The 20,119-nt window shown below is 42.6% G+C and overlaps 1 protein-coding gene across 3 annotated transcripts; it reads left to right on the top strand.

Annotated features, from left to right (window-relative positions):
• Window positions 1-4,093: 4,093 nt before the first annotated feature.
• On the top strand, window positions 4,094-13,325 carry PDP1 (pyruvate dehydrogenase phosphatase catalytic subunit 1). Of its 3 annotated transcripts, XM_049633149.1 has the most exons (3): window positions 4,280-4,343; window positions 5,182-5,216; window positions 9,039-13,325. In XM_049633149.1, exons 2-3 carry the CDS (start codon window positions 5,186-5,188, stop codon window positions 10,697-10,699), a joined length of 1,692 nt encoding a protein of 563 aa, XP_049489106.1. In that variant the 5' UTR covers window positions 4,280-4,343; window positions 5,182-5,185; the 3' UTR covers window positions 10,700-13,325. The 3 variants fall into 3 exon arrangements, with proteins under 3 accessions (XP_049489107.1, XP_049489106.1, XP_049489105.1); XM_049633150.1 differs by lacking the exon at window positions 5,182-5,216 and having other exon boundaries at window positions 4,094-4,343; XM_049633148.1 differs by lacking the exon at window positions 4,280-4,343 and having other exon boundaries at window positions 4,429-5,216.
• Window positions 13,326-20,119: the final 6,794 nt, after the last annotated feature.

Here is a 20,119-nt window from a genome sequence, read left to right as displayed (position 1 = left end):
ATCCCCCCAACATGCCATCCTTAGTATTCTAAGACACCCCCATTAACAGGGATTGTTGAAATATGTGGCAGTCAGGTCCACAGACCTGCAGTCTTCTTACCAAAGCACCCTAATTAAGCAACCCCAGATACACAGCTGTCATATTCTTTGTCATGTTAAATTAATGCACAGAAACTTCCTGCCTACCAGTCAGCAGACTTTCCTCCCTAGTTTTGCAAGAGAATGAAGCTTTTTTTCCCCCCTCAAATATACCATTGCTTCATGAATTCTTATGACAATGGAATACTTTAAAAATATTAAATGAGATAAATGTGAAAACACCTTTAACAGCCTCTAAGTCCACAAGAGATGAGCTACAATACACATTCTGTTTCTTATAGATGGTTTGCTGATCTTACTGCATAACTCCAAATAATTTCCAAAAAGCAATTCTCAACCCTGGGATGGTAATAACTAACAGAGGTACCTGTTGCTTACACACTTAGTAAATACTTGCTGATTTCCTGCCCCTTCCTGTAGGGAAGTAGGACTTAGAGAGGAGTGTGTTAGACCCAGCCTCTCTTCCAATTGTTGATTTTGGCAAAGGCAAAGGGAAGTCACTAACTACCAGACCAATACCTCAGACCCACATGCTGGTCTATTTTAAGCTTCTTGGATGGTACCAAGACTCTGCTGGGCCATCTCATGTTGTCACAGCTAACCTCCAATACCCCCAGAGGTTTCATCATCCATCCATAAGAACAACAGGCCAATCTGGTTCGGCACTTGCTCATTTCTAGCTTTGTTCTAGGGTAAGAAAATGACCGTCAAGGGTCTCATTCATGAGCTGTCTTTGCATTACTGGTATCACGGAAAGCATGTGAGTAGACAAAATAGGTATTTTTGCACAGCTCCTTTGTACCAGTTTTTGGTACTATTTTTGTACTATTTTTGAAATCCTTTCCTCTCTCTTTGCTGGCCCTTCTTTCCAACAATCCTAGGTTGTTCCAGAGCTTCTTTTCTACACCTTCCAATGTCCAAGTGTCAACAGGTGTTCTGGTGGCTCAAGCAGTCTGTGGGGTCAGCGCAGCACACCCAAGGACTTGCCCTTGCCTGGCCAGATGACCATGTGGTAACAAACGGCACTTCATAAGCAAGCCTGTTGAGTGGCTAAACAGAGCTGTGTATAGAGACAGGGAGAAAGCCAAGGCAGAGAGGAGATAAGGTTGAGATACTAAAGAATCTCTCTCAATGGTACAAGCGGTTGGTTCCTCTGCAAAACTATGACTCGATGTGTAATACACACATCACTGAAACCTACAACTCTGCAGCTGGAAAACAAACTTGCACCTCTACATAAGTTCACTTCATAGACATTACTTTGGGGGGCCTTCATTCTGATTCTAGAAACACCTTGACATTGCCTCCAACACTCATGACAAATGCTTTTGACTATATTTAGTGGTGGCAAATACTAGTTTTTTGAGAATGGGTTTTCAGAAATAGCCAGGTCATTTAGGGCTAAGAATAGTAAGATGGGGGAAATCAATGCTATTTTAGGTATAAAAAACAAGGTGCTAGTTATAGTAAAACATATAGTAAAACAAGTTGGAGTTTCCTGTGCAGACAAAAACAATTTGAAAAGGTAATTTAAAAAGTGCTCTGCATAATGGCAACGTTGGTGTGGAATAAAGGTGTACATTCCCAAAGTGACAGTTTGAAGAGGTCATTCATATGGATGTATACATTCCTGAGTCTTATCCCTCTACCTTTCAGAATCAATGGGAAAATATTATAGACAACAGACAAGCCTAGTATAGACTTCATTTCTGAAACCTTATGAGGCAGAAACTCATAAAAATCTACCCTTAGCTTCAGTTTACTCATCACCATGTCTGCAAAGTAGGGGCTAAGAGGCAGTGACACTCCTCACGTAAATTAAACTGATATCCTAAAGTTCTAAGACTTTCCAGTATGTTAAGAACTTCTTTTTTTTAATGTTTACTTATTTATTTTGAGAGGGGAGGAGGAGCACTACTCAGGGAGGGGCAGAGAGAGGGGGAGAGAGAATCCGGAGCAGGCCATGTGCTGTCAGCGCAGAGCCCGATGCAGGGCTGAATCTCCCAAACTATAGTGACTTGAACGAAAATCGAGTCGGATACTTAACCAACTGAGCCACCCAGGCACCCCTATCAATAACTTCTTAGTGTCTAACTAGAGAATTAAGAATATATTGCACTTAGGGATCTGGAACCACTACTCTTTAGGAGTCTTAAATCTAAAAGAGGCATACTTACCTGGACATGTGTCTATAATATTAATAATAGCTAATGTTTTTTTTTAAGATTTTATTTTTAAGTAATCTCTACACTCAATGTAGGGCTCAAACTCACAGCCCCAAGATCAAGAGTCATATGCTCTACCAACTGAGCCAGCCAGGTGCCCCAATAATAACGAATACTTATAAAGCTCTTACTCCCTGCTATGTACTTACTTAGCACAATATATATTTATATTGGCCTATTTAGTACAGTCCTGTGAGTTATTGCTATTTTTATTCCTACCTCACATATGAGAGACCTGAGCCAGAAAGAGGTTGCCTAAGACCACATAGTAATTTACAGAGCTGGGATTGGAACCCAGGCAGCCTGCCTCCAACTATGCTCTTACTCACTATGCTAAGTCACCCTATACTGCTTCTATGAAACAAGAGAAAACTAGACAAATAAATCTATACCAATTGGGAAAAGGACAATGAAAAATATAGAATTTGAGAGGTAAAAAGGGGGGAAGTGAGGCAGATGAACTAAATGGGAGATCAAGGCCACTTAGAGAGCCACAAGAGTTTCATGGGCCACTTGGAGCTGGACAAAAAAGCTCTCCTCTAATTTAAAGAATAGAGGCAGCTGAAAAAATCCAGGAATTATGAAGAACCAGTTCTTGGCAGTTTTGTGTATATAAAGTTTTTCCTTTATTACGTAAAAATAAAATAATGCAAGATTAATAAAAACAAAACCCCACAATACCATTAACATGACAGTTTTTATATCCAGCCCATATCACTGTGTGAACTTTATTGGCTAGTAAGCAGATATGCTTAATAAATCAAAGTAAACAGTTTCACACTAGGCAGGCTGAGTGCAATGATCTACCTAATATCATCCCCAGGGAAGCATTTAGAGGCCACTATAGATAACTCAGTTCCCATAAAGATGGGATATGTGTGGATGGAGGCAAAAGAAGCCTTCAGGATCTCTTGTGTATAATCACAGAATGCCAATGCCACTCCAAGCGTAACCTCATCTCACTGAAACAGACACGGAGTCTTATGGAGCAGAAATGACTTGGATGAAGGTGTTCTGAACAGCTCCAAGTCCAGTACTCTTCCACTCCTACAGGTTTCCTTGTAACCATCCCGGGAAAACGAGACAACACTGGTATCAAAGACCTTCAGAGCACACCTACACTAGAGGGAAAAGAATTCCTTGATCACAATTTCTTCTTGCTGCTGTTCAGTCTCGCTCTTCCTCCCTAGGACCCAAGAGATGTCTAGAAAACGGTGGGAAACATGATCCGAATTACTGTTCCTAAAATTTGCAAAGTATCAAGTGAACGGGGCAACAGATTGTCATGCCTTATATTCTAGGCTGGGGCGAAATGCAGGGAATTCAGTTCCCTGCTGGGCTGGGGAGCCGGCCCCACCGCCTATCCTAGGAAACTTGGGCCCACCAGCAAGGCGCGGGGAAGGCTGAACCGCCAGGCTGCCAGGCCAAGGCGGGTCACCCGCCGAGGCGCCAGGGATTCGCGGAAGCCTGGCCGGCCGGGAGCAGCGAACCACCGGGACCCCAGCGTGTGGGAATGCTGGGGCGGGCCCAGGAGCTTCTTCCCACCCCCGCGGGTCTCCAGCCGTTTCAAAGCCGCCCCGCCCAGCCGGTCGCAGCTCCCTTGCGCCACGAAGCCCCACCTTCCACCCAGCTACCGGGCGCGGTCACGTGAGGCGTGCCAGTGGAACCAATGAGCCGCTCGCTCGGAATGGAAGGGATTGTCTGACCCCCATGACGTCACAAAGCTGGCTGGGAGCGCGCGGCTCTTCCGCCCCCCCTCCTCGACTCAGGCCTGGCCCTCACTTCTCCTCCCCGCCCACTCTCCCGGGCGCAGCCAATCGGGAGGCGGGCAGTGCTTCGGCCCGGACGTTCGGGCGGGGCAGGGTGGCGGCCCGGCGGGGCAGGGAGTGGGCCAGCTGGGGGCCAGGGGCTGCACTCCAGGGAGTTACGCCGGGCGGCTTGGAGGGAGCGCTTGGCGGTGCCGCTACTGCTGCGGCCGCTTCCTCGTCGGGAAGAAGCGACTCCTCCCCTGTGTGCCCGGTTCGTATTCCCTTCCCTGCCCCATGCCCGAGCCGCTCAGTCCGGAATCCTCCTCTACGCGCCCAAAGTTGTGAGGAGGTTGCCCGGCACGCGTGGGGAGCGACGGCCGCGGGCGTGCAGAGGGTTGGCGAGCGGTGGCCCGGGCGGAGGAGGGACGAGCCCCGGAGCGCTAGGTGCGCGCGGGGGCGTCGGGGCTACGGGCGGACGTGGCGGCGCCGAGGGGCCGCCGCGGGCTCTGGGTGGGGGGCGGGCCGGCCGCCGCCGCTGTCAGCGCCGGGGACGCCGTGGAGAACCTAACGCGAGTGCGAGCTCCGAGGAGGTGCGGCGCCAGCTGTGTGGCGTCTCTGCCTGAGGGTCCCCCGTACGCACCCCGGAGTCTGGGGTGATCCCACGGCAGCCTGCCGCGGGCCGACCCCTGCCTTAGGCTTCTGGACCGAAGCCGGCGCTGCGTGGGCCGGGCGGGGTGGGCAGCGGGCGGAGGATGCCGGGGGCCGGTGGGCTCCGCGCCCGGGCTGGATGGAGGGACCGGTCCCGGGGCGCGCCTCTGCTCGCGGCTGAGTCCCCGCCGCCTCGGGCTCCGTTCCTGCCTCTCCAGTGGGATGGGTTTGTTTGGTTTCCTTCTATCTCCCCACCCCTTTCTCCCTGCTCCATCCTTTTCCCCCCTCCCTGCCCCACACACGGGGCTGGAGCGAGAGCTCGCCCCTCCTCCGTGCCCGCCTCCCCCGCCGCCGCCTCCTCTAATGAGCATCTCTGCCTTGCTTTCAATGGGCCGGTGCTGCTGTCGCTGCTGCTGTCCGCGCGGGTTGTGGATGTTGTCGGCTCCGTGTTGTGATGACAGGAGAATGTGTGTGTGTCCCGGGCCCAGACGAATTGGTAGGTATTCACTTAACTACCTGCGTTGGGTACCCAGAAAGGATGGTGACTGATTTTGTGTGTGGATGGTTTTAGCTGGGTCGCCGTGGAATTAGGGGTGAGGTAGATAGAAGAAGGGAACAAAGGCGTCCTGGACCCGGATAGCTTTGATACCTTAGTGCAGCTTTCAGGTAGGGACAAAGGAAACTAATCAAACAAGTGCTGGCTTGGGGCGTCGTGTCTTCGGAGGGAAGCCGGTTTCTTCATTCATGTAGAGATAACAGGAGCTGTGAAATGGCTAGCATTTCCAGAAAATGCTGAAAAATTGTGAAGTCTTTATACAGGGTGTTTAATGCAATTGGATTACATAAACTGAGGTTGTGACACGTTGAATGACGAGTATAGCTTTTTTTTTTTTTCTTCATTTACACCAAAAGCTTTGAAAGCTAAAGAGCTCCGGAGTCGGTGCAGTATAACAGCATTTTCTAATTAATATGGTCCGTGGGTTTATTGAATGAAGTAGAATCGTTTCTTGGCACAGGCTCTGTCGAGCCCATCAGTAAGAATGGATGGGTCTCTCTCCTGTTTCGGGTTGCAGTGCATCTTTTCTTACTAGTCATTGGCAAAATGGGTCAAATTTGCCTAGGACTAAGATACTGCATATAACGTGGATCAGGGATAGGAACTTTTCAGTGAAATTGTGGTCAGAAACCACTTGAAAATATGACAGTCCTCCAGTTTACCAACACTGTACCTTGTTGCTGTTCTTAATTGCCTAATCAAGAGCTTTCTACTTCATTAGTTCAGTGAGTTTGTCAGCAAAAGTTTTGATCTCATGGGGTTTTGTTGTTGTTGAATCACAGGATATTCAGAAAGATACTCAGAGTTTTTGAATGCTCACTTACGGTTTGAAAAAGCATTTGCAAGTACTTTGGTTTGTGAGGATATCTGGTCTGATGGAGAGACTATGTCATGTGTACTGGTGATGATACAACACTCATGAATCACAGAGCAGGGTTTTCATGAATTCCATATTCTCTAAGAATTTGTCTTTTGAAGGTATGCTGGGAGTTGGGGTATTGGGATACATTCTCAGTCCATATGCTAAGCTCCTGAAAAACTGAAAGGTACAATTGATAAAATCCACTCTGCTTTTTTTTTTTTTTTTTAATCTCAAGAACTTTCGCCTTGAAGGAAAAAATGTAGTATGTTATCTGAGTATTTGAGTGCTTGCTCTTTGATTTTATATATTATTCAAAGCATCTGCTGCATGAATCAGTTCTTTTGCCACAATATTTCATTCATTTTGCAATCAACTACAAAAGCAGAAAAATTGTCAAAACGGAGGAATTTAAGGAAAGTGAAGATTTCTTGGACTTGTTATTCCTTGGTTAGACATACAACGTAATCCTGCTGCTCATCTATCAAACCCCCCTTGCAGACACATACACATACACACGCACAAAGTAGTACTTTGATTTGGTCTGCATTCCATACAGAAGCAAACATTTCTTCTTCCTATAAAAGTCTTAAGTTTTAAAGTAAGCACAAATACAAACTTATCTAAAGTTATGGAGAGGGGTGCCTGGCTGGCTCAGTCGGTGCAGCAAGTGACTCTCGATCTCGGGGTTGTGAGTTCAAGCCCCAGGCTGAGTGTAGAGATTACTTAAAAATAAGATCTTAAAAAAATAATAAAATTATGGAGAAAATTTCTCTTAAAATGGTCATCTGTTTATATTTTTAATAATAGAAAATCTTTATACAAAGCATGAAATGAGTTAATGTGCTTTCTGCATGCAAATCTAACAAGGTACGGTTTATGTCTGGAAGCCAGAGTCATGTGGCACAACATTTGAGCACATCTCCTGGCTCAATCATGTACCCTTAACCTTTGGATGACTTTCAGGTATTTAGTTTGAAGTGCAGAGATTTATATGGTTAGTCTTGATAGATTCCTGTTCATCTGGAATTTCTGTTTTTCATTATGGCATTTCAGAATGCTTATTTAGTTATTGATCTTCTTTCCAAAATTCTAATCATTGCCTTCTGTTGTATAATCTTGTCTTTGGTTTTTAAAACAAATCCCTTCTGAAATAGTGCATTTAAAATAATGGTGCTTTCTATCACGTGCAAAAGGGGTTCTGTATGCCCAGCTTATGCAGTGCTCATTACAGAAGCAAACAAGAATAAGTTATTATTCGGTGTTTGGTTTTCTCTGCTCTCACACATCCCACTTATCACTTCTCCAATTACTCTTCAAAAGAGGGTACCTGAAAATAATGTAATATATAGCTAACAATCTGTGATATTTGTAAATTTTTTTTCCTTAATGGGTTCAACCTTAAGAAGGAATTGCTGACATTAAAACCCACATGGTTTTGTTTTCTGTATTATTTTTTTGTTTACTGCATTTGTTTCCTTATTTAATTCTAAAGTCTATTTCTTTATAGGCCAAATGAGTTATTTGAAGCAATACCTCAACAATTCAGGGGAAATAAATGTTAGAAGGAAGAAAGTTTTTTCCCTTGCATAAATTATCTGGATTAATGATGCACATTCAATAAATTTTCTAGATAAATGTCCAGCAAAATATTTTCAGTGTCACATAGTGTCAGTGATTTTTATTTGGATTAATATGTGCACCTTTTCTATACAAACCTTAGACTGTTAGACTATTATTTCACTATTCTTTATTGCTTCCTTAAGGCAAATACATACTTTTATTTTAAATGTAAGAGAAAATATTTTTCTAGGGATTGAATTCTACCTCGATCCATAATGAATGAAAATAGTATTTCTGTAGCTTTCCCTTCTGGCTGATTAGCAGGGGAAAATGCTAGCAAGTAAATTAAATTACAGAACTGAGACCATTTACATTACTAACAAAGCCTTAGAGCTACTAGCGTACTTAAACTTATTTTTATCACAAAGCGTACAGTGATTAAACAACAAATAAATGAAACCTGCATTTGATTTCAAAGCCTCACTGCAACAAACACTCATAAAGGCATAGAGACCCAGAAGAGGCCTTCGATAGCATCTGCTTCTGTGTGTTCACTTACAACCTAGGGAAGTGAGGCCCAAAGAGGTAAGCTCACATTTCTAGGATTATTTGGCAAGTTGGTGGCAGACCTATGTCCCTGAGCTCACCAAATTGGCGCAGTGGTCTAGAGAAGCGTAGTTTGCAGGACCGTCCACTGAGGCGCAGGAAAGGAACACTGGCATTTCTCTTTTTATTCATCATGTAATTTTTTCCCCTATATCTGCTGCATATATATGTTCATACTATATATGAACATAATATTAATTTGGTAGTGTGTGCATATAACTTACTAAAGAATTCATGAGCATACATATGTCGGGGATGTATTCTGACACCATTTTGGTGGTAATCGTGTAATCAAATGTTACCATTGACCACAAATCTGGAAACGGGATTTTCGTCATGGGAGATCCAGGGCCTTTTTAAGGATAGGGAGGGAGAAGAGTGGTTGGCCAGGTAGACTGCCACTGCATAATGTTATATAATCTTCGTCTCCTCAGCTTTTTTCCAGCCAGATCTGTTGTATGTTCTGCACAGTCTGTGCTGCAGAAGGAAATACGAGGAAAAGAGAGAAGTAAAGCTAGACTCTAGTCTTGGCTCCATAAGTGATTAAGAATTGGGCTTAGCAGAATATACCCTGTGGAAGTAGTACAGGAGAGGTGTATAAAATACAGTGCTTTCTGGCGCAGGGCTTAGCGTGTAGATTCACCTGCTAAATATTTGTTCTCAAAGCAGAGACGGATGAAGTGATCTGAAATGTAACTCTTCTCTCTGTGTGTGTCTGTATAATTGCTGTCTAGGAATCCCCGTCAGAAGTGCCAGCCTGCCGCTGTTCTCTGATGCCATGCCAGCACCAACTCAACTGTTTTTCCCTCTGATCCGTAACTGTGAACTGAGCAGAATCTATGGCACCGCGTGTTACTGCCACCACAAACACCTCTGCTGTTCGTCGCCTTACGTTCCTCAGAGTCGCCTGCGATACGCACCCCACCCGGCCTATGCCACCTTTTGCAGGCCGAAGGAGAGCTGGTGGCAGTACAACACCCAGGGAAGGAGATACGCCTCCACGCCGCAGAGATTTTACCTCACACCCCCACAGGTCAATAGCATCCTGAAAGCCAACGAATACAGCTTCAAAGTGCCAGAATTCGATGGCAAAAATGTCAGTTCCGTCCTTGGATTTGACAGCAATCAGCTGCCTGCAAATGCACCCATCGAGGACCGGAGAAGTGCAGCTACTTGCTTGCAGACCAGAGGGATGCTCTTGGGGGTTTTTGACGGCCATGCCGGCTGTGCTTGTTCCCAGGCAGTCAGTGAGAGACTCTTTTATTACATTGCTGTCTCCTTGTTGCCCCATGAGACTTTGCTAGAGATTGAAAATGCAGTCGAGAGTGGCCGGGCACTGCTGCCCATTCTCCAGTGGCACAAGCACCCCAATGATTACTTCAGTAAGGAGGCGTCCAAATTGTATTTCAACAGCTTAAGGACTTACTGGCAAGAACTTATAGACCTCAACACCGGGGAGTCTACTGATATTGATGTGAAGGAGGCTTTAATTAATGCTTTCAAGAGGCTCGACAATGACATCTCTTTGGAGGCTCAAGTCGGTGATCCCAATTCTTTTCTCAATTACTTGGTGCTTCGAGTGGCATTTTCTGGGGCCACTGCTTGTGTGGCCCATGTAGATGGTGTCGACCTTCACGTGGCCAATACCGGCGATAGCAGAGCCATGCTGGGTGTGCAGGAAGAGGACGGCTCTTGGTCAGCAGTCACTCTCTCAAATGACCACAATGCTCAGAATGAAAGAGAACTGGAACGGCTGAAATTGGAGCACCCAAAGAATGAGGCCAAGAGCGTGGTGAAACAGGATCGGCTGCTTGGCTTGCTGATGCCTTTTAGGGCTTTTGGAGACGTAAAGTTCAAATGGAGCATTGACCTTCAAAAGAGAGTGATAGAATCAGGCCCAGACCAGTTGAATGACAATGAATATACCAAGTTTATCCCTCCTAATTATTATACACCTCCTTATCTCACTGCTGAGCCAGAGGTGACTTATCACCGATTAAGGCCACAGGATAAGTTTCTGGTGTTGGCTACTGATGGGTTGTGGGAGACGATGCATAGGCAGGATGTGGTTAGGATTGTGGGTGAGTACCTGACGGGCATGCATCACCAACAGCCAATAGCTGTTGGCGGCTACAAGGTGACTCTAGGACAGATGCATGGCCTTTTAACAGAAAGGAGAGCCAGGATGTCCTCGGTATTCGAGGATCAGAATGCAGCAACCCATCTCATTCGTCACGCGGTGGGCAACAACGAGTTTGGAGCTGTAGACCACGAGCGCCTCTCCAAAATGCTCAGTCTTCCTGAGGAGCTTGCTCGGATGTACAGAGACGACATAACAATCATCGTGGTTCAGTTCAATTCTCATGTTGTAGGGGCATATCAAAACCAGGAATAGTGGGTGGGTCTTAGCCTGGCAGTTTTCAAATGAAATAGATTTAAGGGGCAGATAGATTTGTGAAAGATACTAATATAATAAGGGTTTCCAGTAGGTCACTAAACATTTACCCATTGATACTCTAGCTGGTCAAGTCCTCCAAATTGACTTTGCGGCAGGGTGGCAGGATCACGAGAGTCTCATTCTGCCTAGCTCGGACCTCACGGCACCTGTGATTGAGGCGAGTCCGTTCCTTGTTGCAAATGTCTCATGACATTGGCTTCTTTTATCGATCTGAGAAAATCAAGATGACCTGGCAAGTAGGATCTTGAATAGGCCAAAAGCCAGGATCTTGCTGGGCGTATTCTCTTCGTAAAAGGGAAGAAACATTCTGTTCACACCTGCAGACCCTTCTCGTCACTAAGATTCCAATGTACATGAGAATGTTTATTTATTGCATGATTTCCTAGATATACAATCTATGCATTATTCATATAAATTTATTTTAGCCTGAAGTGGTTTTCAAATCCAGTACTTAAGCCATAAATGACTGAGAACCAAGCAGTCTGAATTTGTAAGTGTTTGTGATTATTTGACTGGAATGCTTCTTAAATGGAAAAACAAACTACTCCCTTCACCACCCCTGGTTACCTAATGTAATTGAAACTTTTTCTGTTTTGCCACATGCTTGAAGACAGTGTTTTTAGTTTGGTCCACTCTTAGATTGATGTTAAATGAAGAAAAAAGAATTATTTTTTTAGTTTGTATTGATGAAATGACTTCATTTAGTTTGAAATAAAAAGATCCAGAAAAAAAAGAAGAGACTGTTCAATTATTGTCATCTGTAGCCACCAAGCACATCATGCTTATCTCCTAATCCCCACAGGCTTAGCATGCTGTGTGTGGTGGGTAGACTGTTCAGGAGATCATCCTTCCAGTTTAGTCATGATAAGAATGTTCCCCACTTTTTGGAATTAAGTTTAAATATCAAATTGGGGAGTAAGATTTAATATTACTTTTGGTTATTGAGACCAGGGAGGGAGTTTTTGTTTTTCTCCATGTAGACATAGGTCAGTTAAAATATTTGGTTTAAAAATCACTAAATGCTTTAAACATGTTGTAGCTTATAAATAGGAATTTAAGATATATACGTGAGAAATTTTCAAAGGTAACTGTTGTGCATGCCTGATGCTTAATAGAACACTTAGTAGCATCAAGTGTTGTTTGCAGCAGTCCCTGTAATTATATGCAGTCCCTTCTAATGCTGTATCAAAATAAATGAAAATAAACATTCAGATTGGCTTTTGGGGAGCTTTTTAATATGCATCAATGGCATTTGTTCCTGTATTTAATGGTGATCTGTGTACAGCTGTGCATATATTTTCATCACTTATTCTAGCATCACTGGTAAAAGAATGGCTATGACTATGTTTGATATTCACATAGATTTTAATACAACTCATGATCAGCTTTCCCTCATGTAATTAGTTGAGGGGTGTTTAGGAGTCCTTCTGATTTCTGTAGAATATGAACTGGTTGTTCAAGGACTCCCTCTGGATTGTGGACACTAAAGCAATGTAGAACTGACTAAAACTTGTTCCAGTTGAAAAACAGACTCAGGAAGATTGTAGTTCAGAGCATCGTATAATGTTTATTTTCTGAGGGTTTTTTTTTCCCCCCATCTTTCCCCCTTAATTCAGCTTGGAACTTTTCTTCCAGGCAGCATCTTGGAAAAGGGAAGGCTCTACCATATATTTATTTCTAAATGTTTTGACAGAGATGTCATCTTTTTAATGAAATATATGTAGACTGCTGTAGCAATGAAAACCCATTTTCAGGGGCACCTGGGTGGCTCAGTCGGTTAAGCGTCTGGCTTCAGCTCAGGTTATGATCTCGCAGTTAATGGGTTCGAGTCCCGCATCGGGCCCTGTGCTGACAGTGTGGAGCCTGCTTTGGACTCTGTGCCTCCCTCTCTCTCTGCCCCTCCCCCCCCCACTCTCTCTCTCTCTCTCTCTCTCTCTCTCTCTCAAAAATAAACATTAAGAAAAAAAATACCATTTTCAGGCTACTATTTGAATTTCTCTTGAACACTGCTACTGAAGAGTTCCATATTATATACTTAATAGTCTCGTCTCTATTTAGTACGGTATGTATAAATTTAGTTTCCAGTGGTCACAATCAAGATAGTAATTCTTATTTCTTGCACAAGAAACTTGGTCTGCAGTCTAAAAGTTGGTCTACTCTTTAGAAATGAAAATGCAGTGTGGAAATGAAAATAACTGGATGTTAGATATCCGAATGTACTATCATCTAAAAGCAGTTGTAATTTTATTGTAATTGGCTGTCACTGTGATGTGATATTTAAAGTAAAAAAAACACGTGAACTTTCATAGTTTAGCCTTTCTTAAACTTTTTTTTTATTATGGAAACTTTCTAACACATATCAACCTCTGTATTTATATTTAATCAGTGGCTCATTATATTTATAATACGCCCTTAACTAAGTGGAATGGTGGTATGTTTCACAGTACTTGGTAAAAAAACCTGTGTCTTATAAAAGATGTATCTGTATGAAGACGTGTAAAGTTTATAATATTGGTCAGAGAAATGCCCACAGTGAATTAAAGCTTCATATCTGCTTTCTGAATGCCTGTGTTGCTTTTTAATCATAGTAAGATTTTTTAGGTGCTTTCTACAGTAGTAGATTATATTTAACTTCAGAGTCCAGTAGATAATTAGTACTTAAAAAACATATAGTTTACATTCAATACACAGTTTTTAAATGTATAGTTTGAGATTTGGTGACCACAACCCCAATAAAGAAACACAACTTTTCCATTACAGAAAATTCCCTCTAGCCCCTTTCCAGTTAATCCTTCCCCATGTAACTGTTGTTCTGACTTCCACCACCATAGGTTAGTGTTGCCTATTCTAGAAATGCATATAAATGGAATCATATAACACATACTCTTTTGTGTCTGTCTTTTCAATTTTTTGAGATTCTTCTATGTTGTTGAATGTGTTCATAGTCTCTTTATTACCAAGTAACATTCCATCATATGAATATATCAATTTATCCATTGTTGATGGACATTATTAGCCCTTCCCTGTCTCCTTCTAAAGCCGACTTTCAGATTAGCAATTGTCAGGAGTACTCATGGTGAAGTGTAGCTGTAACTTTGCAAATACAATTATAGGTGAGTTTTATGTTCTATACCTCAAAGGCAGGACTTTTTTTAAAATGCCCTTGGGCACCTTGGGCAGGACTTTTTAAAAAATGCCCTGGGTGGCTCAGTCAGTTAAGTGTCTGACTCTTGGTTTCTGCTCAGGTGGTGATCTCATAGTTTGTGAGTTCTAGCCCCACAACGGGCTTTGACAGTGCGGAGCCTGCTTGGAATTTTCTCCCTCTCTCTGCCTCTCCCCTGCTCACTCTGTCAGTCTCTCTCTCAAATAAACTTAAAACAAAATTTTTTTAAATGTCCCATAAACAAGAGATGAAAATTTTTCATGGTGAAAAGTTTGAAGGGATTCAGGAGTGGTTCTTTGCTGTTGATCTCTCTGTACCTCTCCCACTGAGAATTTTGTTGAGTTAATTTTAAGTTCATTAAGTGATTGAATTAATGACTGTAAGAAAAAGGCAAATTATGTCCTGGTTTTTGATGGTCTTGGTTTATCAGTCAAAGCACATGACTGAATATGCATTGTTACTCGTTTTGTCCTTGGACCTAGCAAGAGTGTGGAGGTAAATTTATTATCCTTGGTCAGTAGTTAACATACCTTTTTCATAAATAGTAACCTTAAAAGCTGAGTCCTGGACAAGCCTGGTAAATGAAGACATCTTAACAGCATCTAAACTGACTTGTTACAGCAGGCAGGTCTTTTTCCTTTGTCGTTTTCAGAATTTACTTTGAGAGCCAAGCTTAATCCTACTAAATCCTTTCTGCCCAGTTCTTACAACAAAATTTATACCTTAGATGGGATCCTAACAATATACAGCATTGTTTTCTAAATAACTCTCAAGTTACAAGTCTAAGCAAATATATTAAGAATGATAAAATTCATGCATTTCATATGCCATTAATAATGGTTACCCAATGCACATATTTTAAGGGCCACACAATTTAGGCTCGATTATTTAACCAATATTTAGGTTCATAAAATGCGCACATACTTGTTTCTAAATTGTTTTAATAATTTTTGAACTTTAAGATTTTCAGTTTTTTAAGGGCAGGGCCCATCGGTTTTGTTGGCCCGTTGAGCCCAACACAATATGAATATAAAGTGGATGTTCAGCATTCACTTGACATTAGTGATACACAATCAAAACTTTAAGTTGAAGTTCTCTTCTTCAATTCATCAGAAGTTAACTTCTCAGATACAGAGAAAGAATTTTTTCCTGTAGTTATAGTTTCATTTTATACTTAAGATTCAACGATTTCCAAAACTCAATCTAGTTTCTTTTTGCAAAGAACTGAACGAAAGAAAGTGCCAGTAATACAAATTGGCCCCTCACAGGTTTGGTCCCCCAGGGGAAGTGGCTTCTGTATTCATTAGGAGAGAACTCAAAGTCTCAGTTTGTCAAGTGAGTCAGTTGGACCCAAAAAGTTCATTCAGATCCCCGGTTACTTTGCTACATGTTCTCCATCCAACACTTGACCCCTGTTGCTCCATAGGCACAGAATGGGAGAAGGGTTCCTGTGAGGGCCCACCAAGAACTGTAGCTGCTATTTGAAAGTATTGGGCACCAAGCCCCAAAAGGACCAATTATCTCTTCTTAGTTCACCTTACTACCCCCTGGGGTGGTGGGAAGAGAAGGTTTAAGGGTCACACTTCCCTGTTTTTCTAAATCATACCCAATTCACTGCCTTGTCTGCTACATACACTCGATCAAACTGAAAAGCCTAATTTTCCTCCAGTGCAAGGAGTTTAGTGAGCACATTCAGCCTTTCAGAAACTTCAAACCTTGGGCACTGAGCAAAAGCAAGCAGCCAGGGAGAGTCAGAGTAAGTGAGATTTTATCTCACCTGTGAGGATTACTCAGTTTGTCTCCTTGAAGGACAGGAACTGTAATTGGCTGGCAGTGTTGACTAGGAGGCCAGCCTTCTTCAAGGAAGGCTGAGAAGAATGGGAAACCTGACAAGACACCTGAGAGGGAAGGAAAAAAAAAGGGGGGGGGCGGTGGAGAGAATGGCGTCAGCAATCTCAGTAGTGATTAGAGGTGGTAATGGGGGCAGGGAACGTCAGATCCTCTGACACCTTGGACCAGTGACAGGGACAAAAGCAAAACAGAGGAAAGGCAGCAGTGAGCTGAATAGAGGTAAGCTAAAGATTTGAAACATTTTTGAGGCTTTATGAAATTTTTATACTAGGACAGCAGCAGTTGGAATGCAAAACAGTTGCCATTAGCATGGCCATTTTGTCTCAGCTCATCGGAAAAGACAGAAAAAGAAAAGTCTTTGAAACTGACCTTATGCAAAGGGATATGTGCTGCCTAGATGGGCAGTTTTCTCAAAACAACTTTGTTTAGAGGTGTTATTCCTTGCTCTAAACCTGGGCACAGGTTAAACAGCCTAATTTAGCCTGATGAAAAGACTGGATCATTGAGTCCTGGTGGCAGGAGAAACAGAGCTGGGAGACCGAGCAGACCAGAGAGAGCACATTCTTAGAGCACTGCTTGGGATCTTGTGTCAGATCCTCGTGGCTCTTTCTTAGGCTAAGAGGACATCAGGTAAAACCAGAAAGTTCACTGACCTTGCAGCTGTAATAGCAGCTGTAATAGTAACAGTAACCAAAACTACTGTTAATTGAGCACTTATTATGTGTCTATGTGTCAGGTCATGTGGAAAGCACACTATGTACATTTTCTTATTTAATTCTTGTGCCGGCTAGTCTGTTTGGCCTCTTAGCCTCTAAGCTGTCACGCCACCTGGCCTCTCCACATAACCAGAATGATCTCTTCAGAATTGAGAAGACCTGAGGACTATTGAGTGGCCATAAGCAAGTGACCCCTTGAGAATCAGAGGCAAAGATCCTCAGAAAAAGCAAAGACTGATGTATCCCAGCAGTTAGTCTAGCACATAAGGAATGGGGCCACCCACAGACAGACGGAGTATGCCAAGCAAAGGTATAAACAAAATTGTTTTACAGGTTAGAACCAGAGGTGTCTCTCACTTCACAGTGCATTGCAGCGTCCAGGTTGCAGTTCCTTAGTTCCTCAGTTTATTTGTTGAAATATTCACTGAAATCTATTACAGAAATCTAGGCACTGAGGATAGGCATTGAGGGTAAAAGGTAGAATCTGCCTTCGAGGAGCTAGCTCACAGTTTGCTTGGGAAGATGCATGTGTACAAAAATAACTACCCCGAAGTAAGAATGGTTCCAAAACTGAAACAAGTAAAAATTCCAACAACAATCCAGAAAACAGAGTAATTAACTCTGTCCTGCTGTGCCACAGGTACAAGGCAGGCCCTGGAGAGTCAGGGAAATTTCATTAGAAAGGACGATGCTTGAGCAGAGATTTGAAAGGTGAAAAGAAGTTTGCTAGGCAGAAAACGACCTGGAATGACATTCCTGGAAGAAGAAGAGCACACGGCAAGGCAGAGAAACATGAAATCATACTATCTGTCTGATAGTATGATCTCTGAGGACTGTTGGTATGACTAGAACATTCAGTGTGAGGGAGGACCATGGCGGGAGAAGAAGCAGAAAGATAAGAGTGTCAGAAAAAAGCTGTCGGTAGATACACAGTGACTGCAGCATCCTTTCAACCAGTATATGTTTAAAGACAGAACTACTTGGGAAGGCAGATAGTGGCCAAGGGCTGCAAGTGTTGGTGGCAGCAGGAGTAAGAGGAAGGCATGAGCAAGGCTGCAAGGGCAGCAGAGCCATGCCAGGCTGAAATCTGGCTTCTAGCCACTTGTAGGTGGGTGACTTGACTACTTCTAAATCAGGTAAGATGGGTGGTTAAGCAAGAGAACACCTGTGTAATTTCCATGTTGCCGTTAGTCATTCAGTGTCTATAGTGACATTTCGTAACTTGGTATGCAAACTTACTTTACGTTTAGTTTAAACCGTTCTACTTTTATTTCTCTCAGTTTCTTGGTTGACATAGTACAGGGTCACTGAATTCTACTCAGGTTTGGGGCAACTTGACAACTGAATGTGGGTGACCTAAACAGCGTCTCTTCAGAGTCTTGGACCATCATATCTGGATTGAAATGCCAGCCACTCGTTGGTTCTGTCCAATCTAGCAAATGTTTACTGCCTTTCTTCCTTGTGTAGGATACTTGGTATATTTGGTAACCTGCCTCTACGATGGCTCCCAGTGATCCCTGCCTCCAACTATTGGTTTGTGTGACCAACAGAACACAGCACAGATGCAATGTGATGTCCCTCCTGAAATTAGGTTATAAAAAGCACTGAAGCTTCTGTCTTGTCATTCTCACTCTCTTTCTTTTGGATCAGTCACTGCAAGGAGCCATGATGAGAAAACCTTGTAGAGAGAGGGCTGTGTGGAAAGATACTGAAGCCTCTTGCCAACAGTCATATGAGTGAACCTGAGAGCAGATTCTGCCGCCCGCAGTCAAGTCTCCAAAGGCTACAGCCCTGGCTCACAGCACGACTACAACCTCCCGAAAGACCCTGGGTTAGAACTTCTGCTCTCAAATTCCAAACCCTCAGAAACTGCATGAAATAACTGTTCAGGGGCACCTGGTTGGCCCAGTCGGTTAAGCATCTGACTTCGGCTCAGGTCATAATCTCATGGCTTGTGGGTTCGAGCCCCGGGTCTCTGTATTGACAGCTCGGAGCCCGGGGCCTGCTTCGGATTCTGTGTCTCCTTCTCTATCTGCCCCTCCCCCACTCATGCGCACTCTCTCTCTCTCTCTCTCTCAAAAATAAACATTGAAAAAAATTTTTAAAAAAGAAATAACTGTTCATTATTTCAGACACTAAGATTTGAAGTAATTTGTTATACTCTTGAGAATCATACATTTAGTCACACAGACACTGCTCACTCAGCTTTTCCCTGAAAAGGCGATGTCTCCAACTTGGATATTTTCTGGTAAACAAGATGTGCAATGACCAAAGATGTCATATGTTTAAAAGTCACTTGGGCAAATACATACATACATACATACATACATACATAAATACAAAAAAAGGAGCTATATCTACATGCAGTCTTATGAAAAGATTTCTGAGATATAATGAGTGAAAAAATTCAAGTTCTGTAATATGATCCCATTTATGTTTGATTATTTTAAGCCTAATTAAAAATAAATTTAAAACTTTATTTCTATCATAGAGACAACTATCTTTTGATCTTTTGATATGCATCTGTGCATTTAAAATAAAGTCAGATTGTACATTGATTTGTAGCCTGTTTGTCTACTTAATAATATATGACATATCTTTTTAGATATCCCACGTTTGTGAGTTGGAAGGATTGATGTTGTTAAAATGGCCATACCACCCAAAGCAATCTACAGATCAATGTAATCCCTATCAAAATTCCAATGACATTTTGTCTAGAAGTAGAAAAAGAACTATCTCCAAATTGTTATGGAACCACAAAAGACCCACAAAGCCAAAGCAGTCTTGAGCGAGAACAAAGCTGGAGGCATCACGCTTCCTGATTTCAATATGTATTACAAAGCTAGTAAGCAGAACAGTACTGTACTGAACTAAAAATGTAAGCTAATGAAACAGAATAGAGAGGCCAGAAATAAATCCATGCATATACAGCCAACTGATCTTCAACGAGGGTGCCAAGAACACACAATATAGAAAAGATAGTCTCTTCAATAAATGGTGATGGGAAAATCAGATATCTACATGTGGAAAATGAAACTGGAGCCTGTCTCACAACATATGCAAAAATCCACTAAAAATTCATGAAAAACTTAAGCAGAAAACCTGGAACTAGGAAAGTGCTAGAAGAAAACATGGGGAAAAGCTTTTCTTGACATTGGTCTGAGCAATGATTTTTTTTGGATATATGTTGCCAAAAGCACAAGCAACAGAAGCAAAAACAGACATATGGGGTTGCATCAAACTGAAAAGCTCTGCACAGCGAAAGAAACAATCATCAGGGTGAAGACACAATCTACAGAATTGGAGACCGTACTTTCAAACCATGTGTCTGATAAGGGGTAATATCCAAAATTATAAGGAACTCAATAGAAAAAACCAAATAACTTTGTTAAAAATAGGCAAAGGACCTAAATAGACATTTCTCAAAAGAAAACATATAACAGGCCAACAATATATGAAAAGGTGCTCAACATCACTAGTCATCAGGGAAATACAAATCAAAACCACAAGGTATCATCTCACACCTGTTAGAATGGATATTATCAAAAAGACAACTGTTGGCAAGGATGTAGAGAAACGGGAACTCTGTATACTGTTGGTGGGAATGTAAATTGGTGCGGCCAATAC

Source organism: Panthera uncia, chromosome F2, assembly GCF_023721935.1.
Source record: "Panthera uncia isolate 11264 chromosome F2, Puncia_PCG_1.0, whole genome shotgun sequence".
In the NCBI taxonomy this organism is placed as follows: domain Eukaryota; kingdom Metazoa; phylum Chordata; class Mammalia; order Carnivora; family Felidae; genus Panthera; species Panthera uncia.
Note: the sequence above shows the minus strand (reverse complement) of the source record. Positions and strands in the feature narration are given on the sequence as shown.

Coding starts and splice junctions, on each gene's coding strand:
- PDP1 (XM_049633148.1), top strand. CDS start 4,943: ATGGGTTTGTTTGGTTTCCTTCTATCTCCCCACCCCTTTCTCCCTGCT. Junction 5,217..9,038: donor TCCCGGGCCCAGACGAATTG/GTAGGTATTCAC, acceptor ATTGCTGTCTAG/GAATCCCCGTCAGAAGTGCC.